The sequence below is a fragment of the Aureococcus anophagefferens genome (assembly GCF_000186865.1).
Source record: "Aureococcus anophagefferens unplaced genomic scaffold AURANscaffold_2, whole genome shotgun sequence".
In the NCBI taxonomy this organism is placed as follows: Eukaryota; class Pelagophyceae; order Pelagomonadales; family Pelagomonadaceae; genus Aureococcus; species Aureococcus anophagefferens.
The window spans coordinates 1,970,157-1,989,055 of NW_008705562.1; the positions used below are offsets into that span (position 1 = coordinate 1,970,157).

Genomic DNA, 18,899 nt, shown 5'->3' on the forward strand with positions numbered 1-18,899 from the left:
CTGAGAGCTGTCAAGCTTGGTGCCTGATCGACTTGGCCGGGGGTCGGCGAACTCTCGCCCGACAAGCGACCCTTTTACCCTCGACACCTCCCACGATCCCGCTGCTCGCACATAGTTCTCTCGAGCGCACTAGGCGACGCACCACGCCTACGCGCCTGCCTTGGGCGGACTTACCAGCGTCCGGTCTCACTCGAAGGGCGCGGGCTCCGCGGGCCCGCCCGTCGTCGTCTCGAGGAGCTGGGTCGTGTTGGGGTCGCCGCGCGTGTAGACCTCGCGGCCCCAGACGAGGATGGTGACGCCGGCGTCGATCATGGCCTCGCGCACGGCCCGGGAGTGGTCGGCGCCCGTGCACTCGAGGATGAACTTGATCTGGACGCGGTCGACCGCGGACTGGAGCCAGGCGCGCTCGTGGAAGACGTCCTTCACGGACGCGCCGTGCCTGGAGAGGATCTCCGTGCACTGGGCGATGCCCCCCGAGCGGTCGCTGACCTCGGCGACGAAGCGCACGAGGCGGCCGTCCGCGGCCATGCCGCGGTCGATGACGCGGCCGAGCGTCGTCACGTCGATGTTGCCGCCGCAGAGCGGCACGGCGACCTTCGCGCCCCGGACCTGGTCGTGGTAGGGCCCGCCGGGCAGGATGGCCGCGAGGCCCGTCGCGCCGCCGCCCTCGATCGTGACCTTCTCGTTCTCGAGGAGGCGCAGCACGGCGAGCGCGACGTCCGCCTCGTCGACGATGCAGACGTCGTCCGCGTGCGCGCGCGCGACCTCGAACGCGTTGGCCCCCACCGTGGGCACGGCGAGGCCGTCGGCCAGCGTCGACGTCGTCTCCACGGGGTCCGGGTGGCCGACGGCCAGCGCGTGGCTGAACGACGCGCAGTTCCGCGGCTCGACGCCGACGACCCGCGTCTGCGGCCGCAGCGTCTTGATCGCGAGCGACACGCCGGCGAGGAGCCCCGCGCCGCCGCAGGGCACCATGACGTAGTCGAAGTGGTCGCCCTCGGGCAGCTGCTCGATGAGCTCGAGGCCCAGCGTGCCCGCGCCCGCGATGATGGGCACGTCGTCGTAGCCGTTGACGTACGTCATGTCGCAGAACGGCGCCGTCGTCTCCGCGTGGAGCTTCGCGTCGCCGATGGTGTCGCCGTGGACGACGATGTGCGCGCCGAACGTGGCGCACTTGGACCGCTTCGCCATCGGCGCCACCGTCGGCATGAGCACGGACACGGGGACGCCGAGCTGCTTCCCGTGCCACGACAGCGCGAGCGCGTGGTTCCCGGCGGACGCGGCGACGACGCCCCGCGCCCGCTCCTCCTCGCTCAGGGAGAGGAGGGCGTTGCGCGCGCCCCGCTCCTTGAAGGAGCCCGTGAACATGGTCTGCTCGTGCTTCAAAAACACCTCGCAGCCGCAGAGCTGCGACAGCCAGTGCGAGTGCGTGAGCGCCGTGCGCGTCACGCCGCCGCGGATGCGCGTCGCCGCGATGGCCACGTCCTCGAAGAGCACGGGGAGGCGCCCGGCCGCCATCGTCCTGGATGTGGGTCGTGCGCGCTGGGGCGCGCGGCGAGAGCGCGACCGGAGGATCTGGCCTTGTCACCTTCCGACAGCTTCGAGCTTTAGCGCACTTCGTCAACGTCTTACCTTGAAGCTGCTCGGCACTATGGGAAGCTCGACGCGCGCCGTGGCGTGCTCCGACTAGGGGAGGCATGCATCGAAGCATGGCAGCCCCTGTTTGCCGAACCACGGCCCTCGCGCTGCTCCTCGCATGTCATGCCCTGCCGCTCGACGACTTGTACGAGCGCGACGCCGCGTCGCGCGACCGGCGCTTCGTCGTCACGGCGGGCTGCCCCGGCGCCTACGACGCCGCCGCCGCCGTGCGCCTCTTCGTCGCCGTCCCGTCGGCGGCGCACTACGCGACGCGGTGGGTGGACGCCCGTCGATGTCGTCCGCGACCGCGGCCCCGGCGTAGGCGGCAGCGCGCGCGCGCGACGTGGTGTCGCGACGGCGCGGCGCTCGCGCGCGCGTCCGCGGCCGTGAAATTCTTCGTCGGCGTCGACGCGGCAACGGGCGGCGCCGCGCCGGCCGTCGCGGCGGAGGCGGCGCGCTACGGCGACGTCGTCGTCGTCGACTCCTGGGACGGCCAGGACAACGTCACGGCCAAGCAGGTGACGCTCCGACCGCGTCCCGCGGGAACCCCCCCCCTTCGCAGGTCAACAGCTTCCGCTACTTCGCGGCGCTCCACGGCGACCGCGTCCGCGGCGACTTCGGCGGCGTCGCGGCGCCCGCCGCGCCGCCGACGCACTACGCGCGCTTCGAGGACGACGTCTTCCCGTTCCTCGACGTCGTCGCCGCGGAGCTCGCCGCGGGCGTCGTCCGCGCGTTCCCCGGGCCCGACGCGGCCCTCGAGGGGCCATTCGCGCGCGCGCCGCGTCCCGCGTCGTCGGCACCCCCCGAACGTCACCCCCTTCCGTAGGCCTGGTCCTTCTTCATCCAGGGCCGGCCGCCGTACCCGGCGGGTTCGGGATTCGTCTTGTCCGCGGACCTCGCGCGCGCCGTCGCCGCGGGCGACTACCACGTGGCCCTCGACGCCGGCGCGCCGCGGCCCGCGGAGACGACGCGGCCGGCCTGGGGCAAGGGCGGCTTCCGGGGCTCCGCGGTGCCGGGCGGCGGCTACTCGTGGAGCACGGACGACGCGTTCGTCGGCCTCTGCCTCCACCCCTTCGCGTTCTCGCGCGTCGACGACCGGCGCTTCCACGACCCCCTGGGCGCGGGGCTCAACTCCTGGCCCGCGAGCGCCCACTCCGTGGCGATCGCGGGCTTGCGGGACTGGGCCCAGTTCGAGGTCCTGTCGCGCCGCGACTTCGCGGCGTTCAACGCGGCCGCGGGCACGCCGGGCCTCGCCCACGGCGACGACGGCACGTCCGTGCTCACCATGGAGGTCGACGGGCGGAGGTACGACGTCGCCCTCGCCGGGTGCGACGGCGTCGACGACCTCGCGGCGGCGTGGTGCGGGGATTTCGCGCTCTCCGGCGACATGTGCGCCACGCTCGGCGGCCACTTCCGCCAGGCCTGCGCCGCCGCCGCGGACCACGCCGACGCCCACAGACGGCGGGCGGCGGAGGTGGCCGGGGGGTAAAGGTCCACCACGCCGTCCACGGGGGCATGCGTCAGGGAGGAATCTCTCTCTCTAGAGCATTAGACGAGCTAGCCCGACGGCACGCCGCCTTGGGCGGGCGTGGGCGCTGTGGCCTCTTGAAAGCCGCACCGACTTCTCCTTGGTTTTGGGCTACGATCGCACCTCCTGAGGGCTCGAGATCGACAACAGATCGACGAGGCGAGTCCCCGCGGCCGGGGCGCGGGGCGACGACGACGACCCCTAACACCCTTGCGCCACCCCACGACGACCCCCGAGCGCCTCGAAGCCGATGTTCTTTCGCAAGAAACGCCCCGACGCCCGAAAGGCGGCCGACCCTGAGACGGCGCCCCCGGCGGCGGCCGACCCTGAGACGGACCCCCCGGCGGCGCCCCCGGCGGCGCCTATCGACGCCTCCCCCCCGGAGGGCCTCTCGCCCACGTCGCCCGCGGTCGTGTCGCGCGCGTCCGACGACGCCGCGTCGCCCGGCGCCGCCGCGCGGGTGCCCGAGCAGTACGTCTGCCGCATCTCGAACGAGGTCATGCGGGACCCCGTCGTCCTCGCCGACGGCTACTCCTACGAGCGGCGCGCCGCCGAGGCCTGGCTCGCGGCCCGCGACACGTCGCCGGCGACGAACCGGCCGCTCGACCACACGCTTTCCTGCCCGAACCGCGACCTCGCGGACCTGATCCGCGGCGACCCGCGCGTCGCCGCGGCCGCCGCGGGCCTGCGGCGCCTGAGCGCGGGCGCGCCGGCGGCGGCGGCCCGGGTCGAGACGGGCGTCGTCGACTGGTTCGGCGACCAGTACGGCTTCGTCCGCCGCGACGGCGGCGGCGACGACCTCTTCGTGCACCGCGCGAACGTGCGGCGCCACGGCGCCCTCGAGGCCGGCGACGCCGTCGAGTTCGTCGTCGCCTGGGACGGCCGCGTCGGCCGCCTCGAGGCGCGCGACGTCGGCGCGCCCGGCGCGCCGGAGGCGCCGCGCGCGGACGGCAAGGCCACGGGCGTCCTCGACCGCGCGCCGCGCGCCGCCTACGGCTTCATCCGCCGCCACGGCCCCCAGCTCGCCGACGTCTTCGTCCACGAGTCCGCGCTCCCCCGCGACGCCCGGGCGGGCGACGCACTCGCGTTCCGCGTCGACGCGCGCGACGGCCGGCCCCGCGCCGTCGACGTCGAGGCGCTGCCCCGGCGGCGGCGGTCGTCGGCGTCGTCCGCGTCGTCGGCCGCGTCGACGGCGCCCGTGCGCCGCCGGTCGTCGGCGTCGTCGGCGTCGAGCCGCCGGTCGTCGGGGCTCCGCGCCGAGGGCGAGGTCCGCCTCGGGGGCGCCGTGACCTGGTTCCAGGGCGACTACGGCTTCATCCGGCCCGACGACGGCTCGCCCGACGTCTTCGTCCACGCGGCGGCGACGGGCGACGTGCCGGGGGGCCTCGAGGCCGGCGACCGCGTCGACTTCCGCGTCGCGTGCTTCAACGGGCGCGACCGCGCGCAGGACGTCCGCCGCGCGGCCGCGTCCCTCGTCGTCATGGCGCCCATCGGCCACCGGCCGCCGGGCGCCGCGCCCATCGGCCCGCCGGGCGCCGAGGCCTACCGCCCCGTGCTCGACAAGCAGACGTCCCTCGCGCGGTCCGTCTTCGCGCGCGCGGACTCGGACCGGGGCGAGCCCCCGCCCGAGGAGGCGAGCCAGATCGCCGACGACTTCGCGCGGGCGCAGCTGTAAGCTTGGAGCGTCAGCTTAGGCTCAGTCGTCGATGGAGTAGTCCGACGCGGAGTCGAGGTCGCACTCCTCGATGTGGAGCACGCCCGGCAGCGGCGGCTCGGGGACGTAGTACTTCTCCGTGGACCGCGCGGCCGGCGCGTTGGAGAGGAGGTCCGGCGAGCGCTTGGGCTTCTCCGCGGCGCGCGTCGCCGCGTAGGACCGCGGGTAGCCGCCCTCGGGCTCGGGCATGGGCGGGTGGATGACGCCGCCCTTGCCCATGGGGTTGCCGCGCTTCGGCGCGTTGACGGCCCGGATGTCGCCGTCGATGAGGTCGATCTGGGACGTCGCGCGCGCCGCGAGCTTGGACCGCTTCGCGCCGTGGACGAGCCGCGCGAGGTCGCGCGCGCGCTCGAGCGCGGGCCGCGCGACGAGGCCCTTGGCCGGGTCGCCGCGCGCGTCCTGGAGGATGAGCTCCGCGAGCATGAAGTGGTCCAGGACGACGCGCGGGTGGGGCAGGGGCGCGTAGAGCCGCGCGCGCCGCTCCGCGAGCGTCCGCGCGTGGCCGATGGCCTCGGCGTTCTCGCCGCGCGCGAGCGCGTTGGCCATGAGCATCTCGACGATGGACAGGACCGCCGGGTGGCAGGGCGCGACGCGCGCGCTGAGCACGTCCATGGCCTTGGTCAGCGAGGCGTACGCGTCCTCGATGGTCGTCGCCGCGGACGCCTCGCGCTGGAACGTCGCGATCGTCTCGAGCGCGGCCTTGCCCTCGTCCGTCTCCGTGATCTTCTCGCGCATCGCCGCGTCGCCCTCGATGAGCGCGTCGCGGTCCGCCCAGGCCGCCGCGCAGCGGGCGCAGTCGCAGGGCCGGTCCCGCGGCCGCGCGGTCGTCGGCTTGAGCACGCCGCCGTAGACGGCCTTGAGGCGGTGGTGCCGGAGCCACGTGGGGCTCATGGGGTCGACCCAGGCGCGCGTGAGCTCGTCGCCGGCTTTGAGCGGCACCATGGCCACGAAGCGCTGCTCGAGGGACGCCGCCGCGCCGACGCCCGTCTCCACGAAGTCGTAGGCGACCGCGCAGCTCGGCAGGCACGAGTGCCGCACGGCCGCGCCGAGCGCGAAGCAGCCCACGGCGATGCCCGACGTCGTCGGGTCCGTGACCATGAAGTGCGTCGCCGCCGAGCTCCGGAGCAGCGTCGCGAGGCGGCCGTCCTCCTTGGCCGCGCCCGCGCGCGCGGCCGCCGCCGCGCACCGCGCAGCGTCCTTGGCGCGGTCCGCGTCCGCCGCGCCGTCGTCGCAGACGCGGCACGCGTTCATGACGTCGACGACGCTCGGCGCGACGGGCGTGTACTTGCCGACGACCTCCGTGCCCCGGGCGTCGCCCCGCCGCTCGTCGTCCAGGATCTTCCGCATCGTCCGCGCCGCGAGCGCGCAGTCGAGGAACTCGCCCTCGACGTCGCGGTCCGGCGCGTCGAGGAGCCGGCGCAGCTTCCCGAAGCACTTGCACTCGACGCGGTGGGGCCCGCGCCAGGCCGCGCGCTGGCAGTCGAGGCCGCAGTAGCGCGCGGCCTTGCAGCCGCCGCAGCGCTTCGGCTTCTTCTCGTCGCCAAACTTGGCGAGGCACTGCGCGCAGTGCGTCGCCTCGTTCCGCGGCAGGAGCAGCGTCTCGTAGGCCCGGCTGCTGAAGGCGACCTCGCCCGGCGCGATGTCGCCCGTCGCGACGACGCGGAACTGGCCCTCGACCTCGTGGAGCGTGCACTTCCAGAGCTCGAGGCGCCGCCGCAGGCGGCCCGCGCCGCTGATGCGCACGTCGCCCGCTTCGGGCGCGGGGCCCGCCTCCTTCGGGACCTGCCGCGCCTTCGGCATCATGTCGGCGACCATGGCGGACGGCGCGGGGGCGGCGTGTAGGCGGACGGCGCGGGGGCAGCCTCGGCGGCCACCAGAGGAGTAGGCGACTTCTCCCAAAGCCGACCGTGACTCCCGCACTCTTAACTTCAAGAGGGGCCGTGGAGGTCGCCGGGCACGTGGCGGACGCAGCAGTCGCGGAGCCGCGCGGCGGCGATGGACTCGTGGTCGTCCTCGCGCGGGCGGAACTCGGGCGGGACCTCGAAGAACTTCTGGAGCGTCCACTTGCCCGGCGCGTCCGCGTGGATGGCCATGCCCCCGTGCCACGCGCCCGGGTCCGGGTGGCCGTCGGCGTCGCGCGAGTAGAAGACGGCGAGGGCGCCCTTGTCGCAGGGCAGGCACACGCCGGCGTCGCGCCGCTCGACGCAGCGCTCCATCGCGAACTCGAGGAGCCGGTCCGCGGCGCGCCTCGCGCGCGGCGGCGCCGCGCGCGTGTGCGTCGCGCCGTGGCGCAGCGCGCGCGCCGCGTAGGTGCGGGCCTCGTCGCTCTCGGCGACGGGGAAGAGGGTCTCGCCGCCGAGGCCCTCGCCGAGGCCGTTGAGGTACGCGATGGCCGTGCAGAAGCGGTACGGGTGGCCGTTGTTGCTGTCGACGTGGAGGCCGACGTTCGGGCCCGGCGGGCCGCGCGCGCCGGGCCGCGTGTAGGTCAGCGTGAGGCCGCTCTGGAGCGCGTGGGGCTCGATGCCGACGCAGGCCGCGAGGCGCCGCTCGACGGCCGCGACGACGGCGTCGAGCGAGCCCGCCGTCGCGTCGCAGAGCGGCGGCAGCTCGCAGCGCGCGGTCTCGTTGGCGCAGTCCGGCGCGCGCACGTGGGGCGGCGGGCCCGCGCAGGCGCAGCGGGCGGCGCCGAGGCGCACGAGGTGGTCGCACTCGGCGTCGCTGAGGAACCCCGCGACGCCGAAGACGTGGGGCCGCGCGGCGAGGCGCGCGTAGGCGTCCGGGAATTTCAGCGCCCGGCCGGGCCGCGGCAGGAGCGGCGGCGCCGGCGGCGCGTCGTCCGCGGCGCGCGCGAAATAGTCGCGCATCCAGCCCGCGGCGAAGCGGTCGCCGCCGCGCCGCGCGTCGAGCGCCGCGACGCGCGCGCCCATCTTCCGCGCGCGCGGCGGCTGGGCCAGGGCCTCGGCGGCGGGCCAGGGCAGGCGCAGCACCCGGTCCGCGCCCGCCGCGTCGTCGTCGAGGACCTGGCGCGGCGGCCGCTCGACGTCGAGCGCGGCCGCCAGACCGCCGCCGAAGGTCGGCAGGCGGAGCCAGGCGCTCGGCCGGTCGTAGACGTGGCGCGCCCAGTAGCAGGGCTCGCAGAGCGCGCCGGCGACCGGGTCCGGCGCCGTCGCGTCGAGCCAGAGCGCGCCCTCGACGGGGCTCGCGCGGCACGCGGCGCACGCCGCGTCGGGGTGGCTCGCCGCGTCGCAGGCGCCGCCCGCCGCGGGCGGCCGCAGGTTCGACGCGCCCCAGCGCAGGTCGCGGCCGAGGCGCGCAAAGGCCGCGCGGCCCTCGGCGACGAGCCGCGCGGTCCGCGCGGTCCGGTCGAAGCCCGCGACGGCCGCGCCGCCGCGCGCGCAGCCGTCGCAGACGACGACGCAGATCTGGCCGTCGAGGGTCGCCGTGCGCGCGGCGCCCAGGGCGGCGCCGCAGCCGTCGCAGGTCCGGCCGTCGCGCGTCGCGGCCGCGAGCGCGCTCGCGGCGAAGTCGCCGCCCGGGTGCGCGTCGCCGACGACCTCGACGTCGAAGGCCGGCCGCGCGCCGCCGAAGGGCGCCTCGCAGCACCGCGCGAGCTCCCGGGCGAGGCAGGCGGGGAGCGCGCCGACGAGCCGCACGCCGCTCCGCGTCTCCGCCGCGCGGCCCGGTGCGGACCACCGCTCCTCGTACTCGACGACCGTCGCGCCGGCCCACGCGGGGCACCGGTCGTCGCCGCAGGCGCGGTCCGCCGCCGCGAGGAGCGGCCCCAGCGCCGCGGCGCGCGCCGCGCCGTCGAGGGACGCCCAGGTCCCCGCCTCGGCCTCGGGCGACGACGCGCCGCGCGAGTAAAAGGCCTCGACGGCCGCCGCGAAGTGCTCCGGCGACCGGCGCACGCCCGCGGCGACGGCGACGCGGCCCGCGGCGACGCCGGGGCACCGCTTGACCAGCGCCTTGCGCGCGCCGCCCCAGGCCTTGGCGTCGGCGAGGTCCACGAGCCCGAGCACCTCGACGTCGCGCTTCCGGACCGGCCCGCCGACGCCGAGCACGGGGAACTCGTGGCGCAGCTCGACGGCGTCGACGACGCGCAGGGCGCCGAGGCCCGGGACGCCGAGGATCTCGTGCAGGGTCGAGGTCTCGTCGTCGTCCCGCGAGAAAGTGGACATCGTGTGGCAGCCCTTAAATGCAGCCCTTGCAGGTGCTCGAGCAAATGCCGGCACCAACAGCTCGGCAGCCTTGGAATTCGACGATGGCACCGATGCCACGGGGCAGCCTTTTCAACTAATCTCTTGGAACTCGTCGATGGCCGGCCTCGTCGCGCCGCTTTTGCTGGCCGCCGTGCGCGACGGAAAGTTGGACGTCGTCCGCGCCGAGATCGCGGCGGGCGCGGACCTCGCGCAAGAAGACGAGGACGGCCAGTCGGCGCTCCACTACGCCGCGCAGCAGAACGCCGTCGACGCCGCGACGCTCCTCCTCGACGCCGGCGCGTCCGTCGACGCCGTGGATCAAGACGGATGGACGGCGCTCTACGCCGCCTGCGAACAGAACGCGTGCGACGTCGCGAAGCTGCTCATCGCGCGCGGCGCGACCGTGGACCGCGAGGACAACGACCGCTGGACGCCCCTGTTTTCCGCCTGCCAATTGGGCCAGGCCGCCGTCGTCGAGCTCCTGCTCGCCAACGGCGCGGACGTGAAGCGCTGCGACGCGGACGGCTGGACGTGTAGCTACATCGCCTGCCAGGGCGGCCACGTGGCCGTGCTCAAGCGCCTCGCCGACGCGGGCGCGGACGTCCACCAAAAGTCCGAGAAGGGGCGCGGCGCCGGCGTCTTTCCCGGGCGAGTCGGCGCGACCCCGTCCCCCTTTCGCTTCCCGGGCGAGTCGGCGCGACCCCGTCCTCCGTTCGCAGGTTCACGCCCATCTACGTCGCGGCGTCGCGCGGCCACGCGGCGGTCGTCGCGTTCCTCCTCGACAACGGCGCGGTCACGACGGGCGACTGGAGCCCGCTCGCCGCGGCGGTGGAGCACAACCACGTCGAGGTCGCGAAGCTCCTCGTCGCGCGCGGCGCCGACCCGCGCGACCCGGCGGCGAAGGCCGCGGCGGACGTCGCGCGGTCGCGCGGCTACGACGTCGTCGCGGTCCTCGAGGCGACGCCCGCGGACTAGGAGCGCGAGACACAATTCACAGGTTACCTAGGTAGGTCACCACGAGCGCGGTCTCCTCGCCGTGGTCGAACTTGACGAAGGCGGACGTGCCCGGGTGGCTCCACTGGGACATGCCCGTGGAGACGTTGTAGAAGTACATCTGGCCGCTGCCCTCGTCGCGGTGCGCCTCCCACTCGTCGGCGTCGTTGGCGGGCTTCTGCTCGTTGGCCTCGGCCATGAGCTTGAGCTCCTCGGGCTTGGGGTACTTGGGCCGCTGCCAGGTCGACGTGCCCGTGGGCACGTGGAAGTAGAACGTGTACCGGCCCTCGCGGTGCTCCTCGTACTCGGGGTGGAGCCGCGGGTCGTCGTCCTCCTCGTCCTCCGAGTCGATCTCCTGGGGGACGATCTGCGACCCGTCCTTGCCGATGTAGACGAGGTCGTCCAGATCGTCGGGCTCCTGCCAGACCGAGAGCCCGCGGACCGTGTCGTACCAGTAGACGCGGCCGCTCGCGTCCGCGCCCTCCTCCCAGCGCCGCACCTGCTTGCCCCGCAGCCGCTCCTCCTCGGAGTCGACGGAGCTCACGCTCGCCGCCTCCTCCGACGCCTCGCTCTCCGACTCCTCGGAGAAGTCCTCCTCGTCGACCTCGCCCGCCTCCAACGCCTCGAGCCGCGCCTTTTCCTCCGCCTCGCGCTTGTTCTTGAAGTAGTCCCGCCCCAGGATCTCCTGGAAGAACTGGCGCCGCCGCCAGGCCATCTGGATGCGCATCGTCGCCGCCTGGACCCGGGGGTCGTTGCGCTGGCGCTCGCGGCGCTTCTCCTCGTTCTCGAGCTCCCGAACCATCTGGCGCGTCGCGTCCTGGCGGATGACGTCGTAGCAGGAGATGGAGTCGCGCTTGTTCGGGTAGGCCTTGTCGAGAAAAAAGTCGAAGTTCTCCTGGATGAGGCGGTCGTGGGGCGCGCACTGCACGGACCGGACGAACGCGCGCTCCGCGCCCTTCATGTCGCCGTACGCGAGCCAGCGGCAGAGCGCGTAGTTGTGCCAGGTCCAGCCGCAGGGGTCCGCCGCCGTCGCCGCGCGGAAGAAGCCGCCGTCCGCGAGGTCGTAGCCCCGCCGGTCGCCGTGGAGCGGGCCCTCGGGCGCGACGCGGCCGCGGTGCGCGCACTCCTCGATGACGGGCCAGTCCTCGTCGCCCGTCGCCGCGCAGAAGACGGCGTAGGAGATGAGCACCCAGGCGTCGTCGGGCCCCCGGTCGCGCATGCGCGTCATGCAGTGCTGGTAGAGGGGCCGCGCGCGCTCCTCGTCCTTCGTCATCGCGTGCAGGTAGAGCACGTAGTAGGTCATCTTCCGCAGGTTCATGGGGTCCTCGAGGTACTCGTCCTCGCAGGACCGCATGAGCTTGGCGCCCTGGATCGTCGCCTTGAGGTTCATGCGGTCGCGGCGGCCCTTCCAGATGGCCTGGAGCGTCGACGCGGCCGCGGCCTCCTCGTCCGTGAAGCCGCGCTTCCGGCTCTCCTCGCGCTTCCGGAACTCGTTGGCGTCGTGGACGATCCAGTCGCTGGGCATGTCCCAGTCGCAGCGGCCCGTGACGCGGTTGTAGTAGAACTTGACGTCGCGGAAGCACGGGCCCAGGTCCGCGATGCGCTCGCAGTCCTTCGGGTGCGCGAAGCGCCGCGGGTAGAGCCGCTCCTCGTAGATGCCGTACTTGCGCAGGGGCTCGCCGCTCTCCGTGACGACGAGCGCCCAGGCCTCGAAGCGCCGGGGCCCGTACTTCATGCACCGCGCGCGCCGCAGGAACCGGCGGCTCACGTGGCCGCGCCAGAGGCGCTGCATCTTGACGCCGAGGTGGCGCTCGGCCCGCCGCCACCAGAGCAGGTCGTGCGTGAAGTTGGCCCAGCTCCGCCGCGCGTCGCGGCCCCGGTACGTCTTCGACAGGAGCGTCGCCGCCGCGTCCATGCGGATCTTGAGCCGCCGCCGGTCCTCCCACTGGCGCCAGCGCACGAGCCGCTGCATGCCCCGCGCGCCCGCGCGGCGCTCGCGGAGCAGGCGCGCCATGAAGATGGCGTCCAAACGCCGCCAGATCGTCTGGAGCACCGTCGCGCCCGCGTGCTCGCGCCGCAGCTGCGCGACTTCCCGGTCGTGCTTCTTGCGGTCGTACTCGTACTCCGCGGCGCCGACCTCGATGTCGTCGCCGTCCGTGTCCTTGGCGACGACGAGCTGGCGCTTGAGCACGGTCTTGGGCCAGGCCTTGCGGCAGAGGTCGCGGACGTGCTCCGCGGTGTCCGACGGCGGCAGCGCGCGGACCTCGCCCGTGTCCTCGTGGGTCCAGACGATGTCGCTGAAGCCCTCCTCGCCGCTCCAGCCCTTGACCCACTTGTCCGCCTTGGACGACACGGGCAGGTCCCAGAGGGGCAGCGCGACGGCGTCCCCGGCCGCCTCGTCGGGCTCGGGCTCGGGCTCGGGCTCGGGCTCGGGCTCGGGGAAGATCCACTTGCGCTGCTTCTTGTCGAAGTAGGGCTGGGGGTCCTCCGCCTTCTTCCGTTCCACCTCGGCCTGGACCTCGTCGTCCGCGCCGCCGTCGTAGTCCTTGACCTCGAAGACGCCCATCGTCTCCGGCGCGACGGTGTCCTCGAGGAACCGGAAGGCCGCGCGCCGGCCGCACATGCGCGCGACGCCGATGGGCGTGAAGCCCGCCCAGTTCCGGCAGCCCAGGGGCGCGTCGTAGGCGACCAGGGTCTCCACCGTGAGCACGTCGCCGCCGCGGCACGCCGCGTGGACGGGCTGGTTGCCCTCGTGGTCCATGACGCGCACGTCGTGGCCGCACTTGAGCAGGGCCTTGACGGTCTTGACGCTGCCGACGCGCGCGGCCATGTGGAGCGCCGTCTGGCCCTTCTTGTCCGTGGCCAGGATGTCGACGTCCGCGATGTTGACGAGCGCCTGGACCGCGTCGACGCGGTCCGCCTTCGCCGCGAGCATGAGGGGCGTCATGTCGCGCGAATCGCGCACGTTGCCGTCGACGGACCGCTCCAGGAGCATCTGGAGGATCGCGGCCTCGGGCGTGCCGTCGGCGTCGTTGTCGTCGTCGCTGTCGTCGTCGTCGCGCGCGTGGCGGCAGCCCACGGCGTGCATGAGCGGCGTGCGGCCCTCGTCGTCGGCGCCGTGGACGTCCGCGCCCGACGCGAGCAGGATGCGCAAAAAGCGCGGCGCGAAGCGCTTGTTCGCGCGCATGCAGACCTCGTGCGCCGCGCAGCGGCCCGACCGGCCCGGCAGGTCCACCTCCGCGCCGCGCCTGACCAGACTCCGCGCGATGAGCACGCGGCCGCGCCGCGCCGCGAGGCTCAGGCACGAGAAGCCCGCGTAGTCGACCGCGTTGACGTCCGCGCCGCGGTCCATCAGGATGCCGCAGAGCCCAAAGTCGCCGCGGTCGATGGCCGCGTGGAGCGGCGTGCGGCCGACGGCGTCCGGCGCCTCGATGTCCGCGCCGTGGCGGAGCAGCGTGTCGACGACGGCGTTGTAGTGGTCCGCGCCGGCCTCGAGCAGCGTCGCGGCCGCGGACGAGATGTGGCTCTGCAATTCCTCGAGGTCCGACGCGTCGGACCCCGCGGAGCCGAGGGAGCTCCGGTCGCTCTCGACGTCCGAGTTCAGCGCCTCGACGTCGCCCTGGAGCGACTCCTCCTCCGGGTCGAACCAGTCGTCGAACATGGACAGCACGCCCTTCTTGACCTCGTCGTCGTCGAGGTCGTCCAGACGCTTCGCGGACCCGAGGCGGTGGCCCTCCTTGGGGTCCTCGGCGCCCGCCTCGCCCAGGGAGCTCTCGGCGACGCTCGGCTGCTCGCCCAAGGCGTGGGGCCCGCGCATCGACTGGCGCGTGTTCGTCTTGTCCTGCTCGTCGACGGCCGCGTCCTCCTTCACGGCCTTCTGCGCGAGCTTCAGGAACTCGGGCTTGCCCGCCTCGAAGGCCTGCTCCGCCTCGAGCGCCGCCGCGCGGTCCGCCTTCTGCTCCTGCTCCCAGAGGCGCTGCTTCTCGCGCTCCTTCTCGCGGATCCTCACGATGCGCGCGGGCGGGTCCAAGTCGAAGCCCACGAGGTGGAGCGGCGCGGAGCCGCCGTCGTTGTAGCAGTCCGCGGCCATGCCCAGCGCGCCGATGCAGGACGCGACGGCGTGGGGGCCGACGCCGCGCGCCGCGCGGTGGATCGCGAGGTCGCCCTGGGCCGGGTGCTTCGTCGTCAGCGCGTGCGTCGACGCCAGGGACCGCACGCGCAGCGCCGCGCGCTGGCGCTTGACGAGGACCTTGGCCGTGTCCGCGTAGGCCGCGGCGAGCAGCTCGTGGCGGTTCCAGGCCCGCAGCCTTTCGCGGCCCCGGACGCCGCGGAGCCACCGCTGGACCTCGCGCGCCGCCCACGTCGCGTGGACGCGCCGCGTGAAGTCGTTGCGCGCGAGGTACTTGCGCACGAGCGTGTTCTGGACGAGGCGCGCGGCGTGGTGGCGCCGCACGACGCGCCGGTAGGCCTTGCGCTGGAGCCGGCCCCGAACCACCAAACGGATCTTGTCCGCGGCCCACGTGCGCAGCGCGTCGTTCTCCGCGACCTGCGCGTCGACGAAGGCGCGCCAGTGGGGGTAGACGCGCCGCAGGAGGCACGCCTTGCCCAGCGCCTCGGCCCGCGCGCAGCGGCGCCAGTGCCGGAAGACGTCGTGGCTCCAGCGCCGCATGACGCGCTTCTTGAAGTAGACCGCCTCCTGCTCCCGCTTCTTCAGCGCGAGCTTGACCTTTTTCGTCTCCCGCAGGTCGCGCACGAAGCGCGACGCCACGAGCGTCCGGTACCAGCACTGGATCGCCAGCGACCCGCGCGCGACCGCGTGCTCGCGGACGAGCGTCGCGACGCCCGCGAGCCTCCCGCGGACGAGGCGCTGGAGCTTGCGCGCGAAGCCCCGGCGCCGCAGGGGCGCGGCCTTCGTCCACTTGCGCCACGTGCGCAACACTCTACAAAGAAAGTTGAGCTCGAGCTCCCGGGCCATGCGCCGCCCCGCGGCGCGCGGCGCGGCCCACGACGCCCACGCGTTGACGATGCGCTGCGTGCGGCGCTCGCTCGCCTTGCCGTGGAGCCGCACGGCCTCGCGCCGCCGCCGCAGCTGCTCCTCGCGCATGATCTTGACGCGCGCCGCGGCCATGATGATGCGCCAGAGCGTCTGGACGAGCCGCGCGGCGCGCTTCTCCGCCGCCGTCTCTTTCGCGCTCTCGTGCCACGCGGCGTAGATGGCCCGGAGGAGCCGCGCGCCGCGGCCGAGGCCGAACTTGCGGGCGACGACGAGCTGCTTCCAGGCGCGCACGAACTCCTTGAGCAGCTTCGCGTTCGCGATCTTCGCGCGGCGGTCCACCTCCATGGACTGGAGTTTTAATCTCGCGTTCTCCTCCGCGTCCCTGAACTCCTTGCGCCGCTTCTGCTCCTCGCGGCGCAGCGTCAGGAGGCGGATCATGTCGCGGTCCGCGGCGCGGACGGCGTCCTCCTTGGAGCGCTGCTCCTGGACCATGGCGACGTAGCGCACCTTGTCGCGGTTCTGCACGAGCGCGACGACGGTCGGCCGCGCCATGACGCGCTTCTTCGCCTGGCGGCCGCGGACCCAGCGCTGGATCTTCGCGCAGTGCGCGTCCTGCCAGGCGACCCAGGGGGCCAGCACGGCGTCCATGTCGGCGGCGTCGTAGTGCTCCGTCGTGTCCGGCGGCGCGAACTCGAGCTCCGACTCGCGCGTCTCGCCGGAGTCGCCGACGACCTTGGGCGTGGGCCGGAACGCGAACGTCGCGTCGCCGGCCGCGCGCGCCTTGAGGCGCCGCGCGGCGAGGCGCCGCTGCTGGGCTCGGTAGCGCGCCTCCTCGACGCAGAGGCGCGCGCCGCAGCTCGCGAAGAGCCGCAGCGCCGCGGGGATGGGCGTGGACGCGCGCGCCGCGACGGCGCGCGTCCGCCGGACGCGCTTCGTCGCCTTGGCGACGCCCGCGCGGATGTCGCGGCGCTTCGCCTCCCAGGCGTCGTGGTCCTTCGTGTGGCCCACGGGCGCCGCGTGGGCGCTGTTGGCGATGAGGGAGTCCCACGTCGCGTCCGCGCGGCGCTCCAAATTCGCGAGCGTCGACCGCTTCTCCTCGAGGACCGCGCGGTTCCGGCTCACCTCGGCCTCGGCGACGAGGAGCTTCGTGCGGAAGGCCAGCAGCGCCCCGGCGGCGGCGGCGTCGCCCGCGCTCTGCATCTTGTCGAGGCGGTCCTTCTGGAACTTGACCTTCATCGTCGCGACCTCGGCCCGCGTGACCGCGCGCTCCGCGACGCGCACCTCCTGGATGAGGTCGTTGCTCTGCGTCGCGTCGTCCATGGCGCTCTGGAGCGCGTTGACCATGCTCAACCGCTCGCCGTCGTCGTCGAACTTGACGAAGGCGACCAAATCCTCGGGCGCGGAGTCGATCGCGAGGCTCAGCGCGTCGAGCAGCGTCGTCAGGTCGCAGTACTCGAGGCCGTCGAGGCGCGGCGCGCCCAGGGCCGGGAAGACGAGGCAGGCGCCCGCCGGCGGCGGGCCGAAGAGCGCGCGCTCGCCCGCGTACTTGACGAGGATGAGCTCCTCGAGGCGCTCGAGCAGGAAGCCGACCATGGCTTTGGGCGTCGTCGCGGCCTCGAGGTCGCCCGACGGCGTGTCGTCGGCCTCGACGACGTCGAAGCCCTTCTCCTTGGCCTTCTTCGCCGACATGCCCCGCGCCGAGATCTCGTCGTCGGACGCCTGGAGCGCGCCGGCCTCGCCGCCGCAGAGCTCCGCGAGGATCGCCGCGACCGCGCGCCGCGGCAGCAGGAGCTGGAGCACGTGGGGGTCGTGGAGCGGGCTCCTAGCGAGGCGCAACACGTCGCCGGTCCAGAGGCCGTGGGCGACGAGCGCCGGGCACTCGTCGACGACGGGCAGGAGCCCCATCTCGTCGCAGCGGCCGTCGGCGCCGTCGACGACCATCTCCTTGGGCCTCGCGAGGTCCAGGCTGTAGAGCGCCTCGGCGACCTTGCGCGCCATGAGGATCACGGACAGCGGGTCGTCGTTGCGCACTTCCGTCAAAAAGGAGATGAACTGCGTCGAGTCCTCGCAGCCGCAGATCTCCGCGCGCTCGAGCTCGCGCAAAAACTCGTAGGCGACGCAGGGCGCGACGGCGCCGTGGCTCCGCCAGAAGGCGTCGGCGACGACGTCGGGCACGCGCGGCGGCCGCACCTTCTTCGTGTGGAGGTTCTCGATGGCGTCGGGCCGCGGCGGCTTCGACTTGGGCTTTTGGCCCGCGTCGCGGCCGCAGCGGCCGTTCGCGTCGTAGAGCGCGTCGTAGCAGAACGCGAGCGTCGCCAGGAGCCAGGCGCTGCCCCGGTCCCGCGGCGGCGCCATGGCGTCCGCGCGCGCGCCGTAGTCGAGGATCTTCATGCGCTCGCCGAACCACGGGAAGCGGCCGCAGACGGACCGGCAGTCCGCGGCGACGGACGTCACGGGCGCGGAGCCCGTCTTGACGCGCTCGGCCTCGACGGCCTTGCGCTTCATGCGGCGCAGGAGGCGGGCGCTGTGGTCCGTGAGGTAGACCGTGTCGTCGGGCTCCCGCAGGAGCGCCGTCCGCTGCCGCGTTGCCTTGCTCTCCGCGGGCGTCATCGCGCGCCGCAGCTTCTTGTCCTGCGCCGCCGTGACGTCGGGCACGTGGACGGACCCGTCGAGCGACTCGGCGTCGGCGGCGAGCAATTCCCGCGCGCGGAGCTTGCGCAGCTTGCGGTCCTGCGCGTCGGGCGCGCAGTCGCGCGCGAAGAGGTCCTCCGGGGCCTCGTCCTCGCGGACCTTGCGCTTCACGCGCGTCACCTCCATGTCGTTGTAGTGGATGCCCTCGAGGTAGGGGAGCAGGGCCTTGCGCTTCGCCATGAGCCGCGCGGACTCGGCCTTCTTGCGCCGGAGCGCCTCGCGCGCGCGCGCCGCGCCGCGCCGCGGCGGCTCGCGCACGGACCGCGCGGCCTTTTCCAAATCCTCGAGGCTCAGGGGCGTGCCCACCTTGGACCGCCGCAGGCTCGCCCCGCTCAGCGACGGGTCCATGAGGGGCAGGGGCCGCTTCTTCGCGGGCTTCCCGAGGCCGTAGCGCGACGTCGGGTGCACGAAGTCGTCGACGGGCCCCAGCGGCGCGCCGTAGGGGCCCCGCGCCGCCTCGCGCGCGCGGCGCACCTCCGACGCCTCCATCATGCCCTCGCAGTAGTCCGCCGACGCGCGCAGCACCGACTCGATGTCCTCGGCCTCCTCGAGGGGCTTGGCCTTCTCCACCTGCACCATGGCGAGCTTCACGGCCGACCGCGGCGACAGCGCGATGTCCGCCTTGGTCCGCCGGTCCCGCGCCACCATTTTTTCTTTCTTCTTTTCTATTTAGCCAGCCCCTGGCGGTCGTCGGGCTGCCCCCGCGGGGGCGCACATCGTTGCCAACGCGCGCCTCTGCAACTTTGACGCCGTCGATTGCATCCCCTTCAATAACAAGTCCAAGGCTTTGCCGACAGGATGTTGCCCCCCCCCAGCTCTGGGCAGAGGCAAATCTCGAGCATCCCGAGCCGAAGCGCTCGAGCGTGCGTGCTTCTGCTTGCCGCAAAGCCACCATGGAGTCCGACGCGTCGGCGGAGAACACGGCGACGGAGCGCGAGGCGTCGCCCTGGCGCCTCGCCTTCGACGCCCTGCGGCGGAGCCTCTGGACGCGGCGGTCGACGGACGACGCTTTGAGCTCCTGCGGCGAGGAGAGCGCGCCGTTCCCCTGGCCGGACCTGGAGATGGCCGAGTACGAGTACGCGCGGCAGCTCCGCGACGACGAGTACGGGCGGCGGGGCCTCGAGGGCGTCGTCGTCGTGG

The 18,899-nt window shown here is 74.1% G+C and overlaps 2 protein-coding genes across 2 annotated transcripts; both read right to left on the minus strand.

Moving 5' to 3' along the window:
* Positions 1-186: 186 nt before the first annotated feature.
* AURANDRAFT_20121 (hypothetical protein) lies at positions 187-1,518 on the minus strand (the record flags this gene model as incomplete). Its single annotated transcript, XM_009035118.1, has 1 exon — positions 187-1,518. The coding sequence occupies one exon, from the start codon at positions 1,516-1,518 to the stop codon at positions 187-189; it is 1,332 nt and encodes a 443-aa protein (XP_009033366.1).
* An 11,177-nt stretch (positions 1,519-12,695) lies between these two features.
* On the minus strand, positions 12,696-13,733 carry AURANDRAFT_20717 (hypothetical protein; the record flags this gene model as incomplete). Its single annotated transcript, XM_009035117.1, has 2 exons — positions 12,696-13,055; positions 13,308-13,733. Coding segments are annotated over 2 exons (786 nt in total), but the record flags the coding sequence as incomplete, so codon positions are not given.
* Between the last annotated feature and the right edge of the window lie 5,166 nt (positions 13,734-18,899).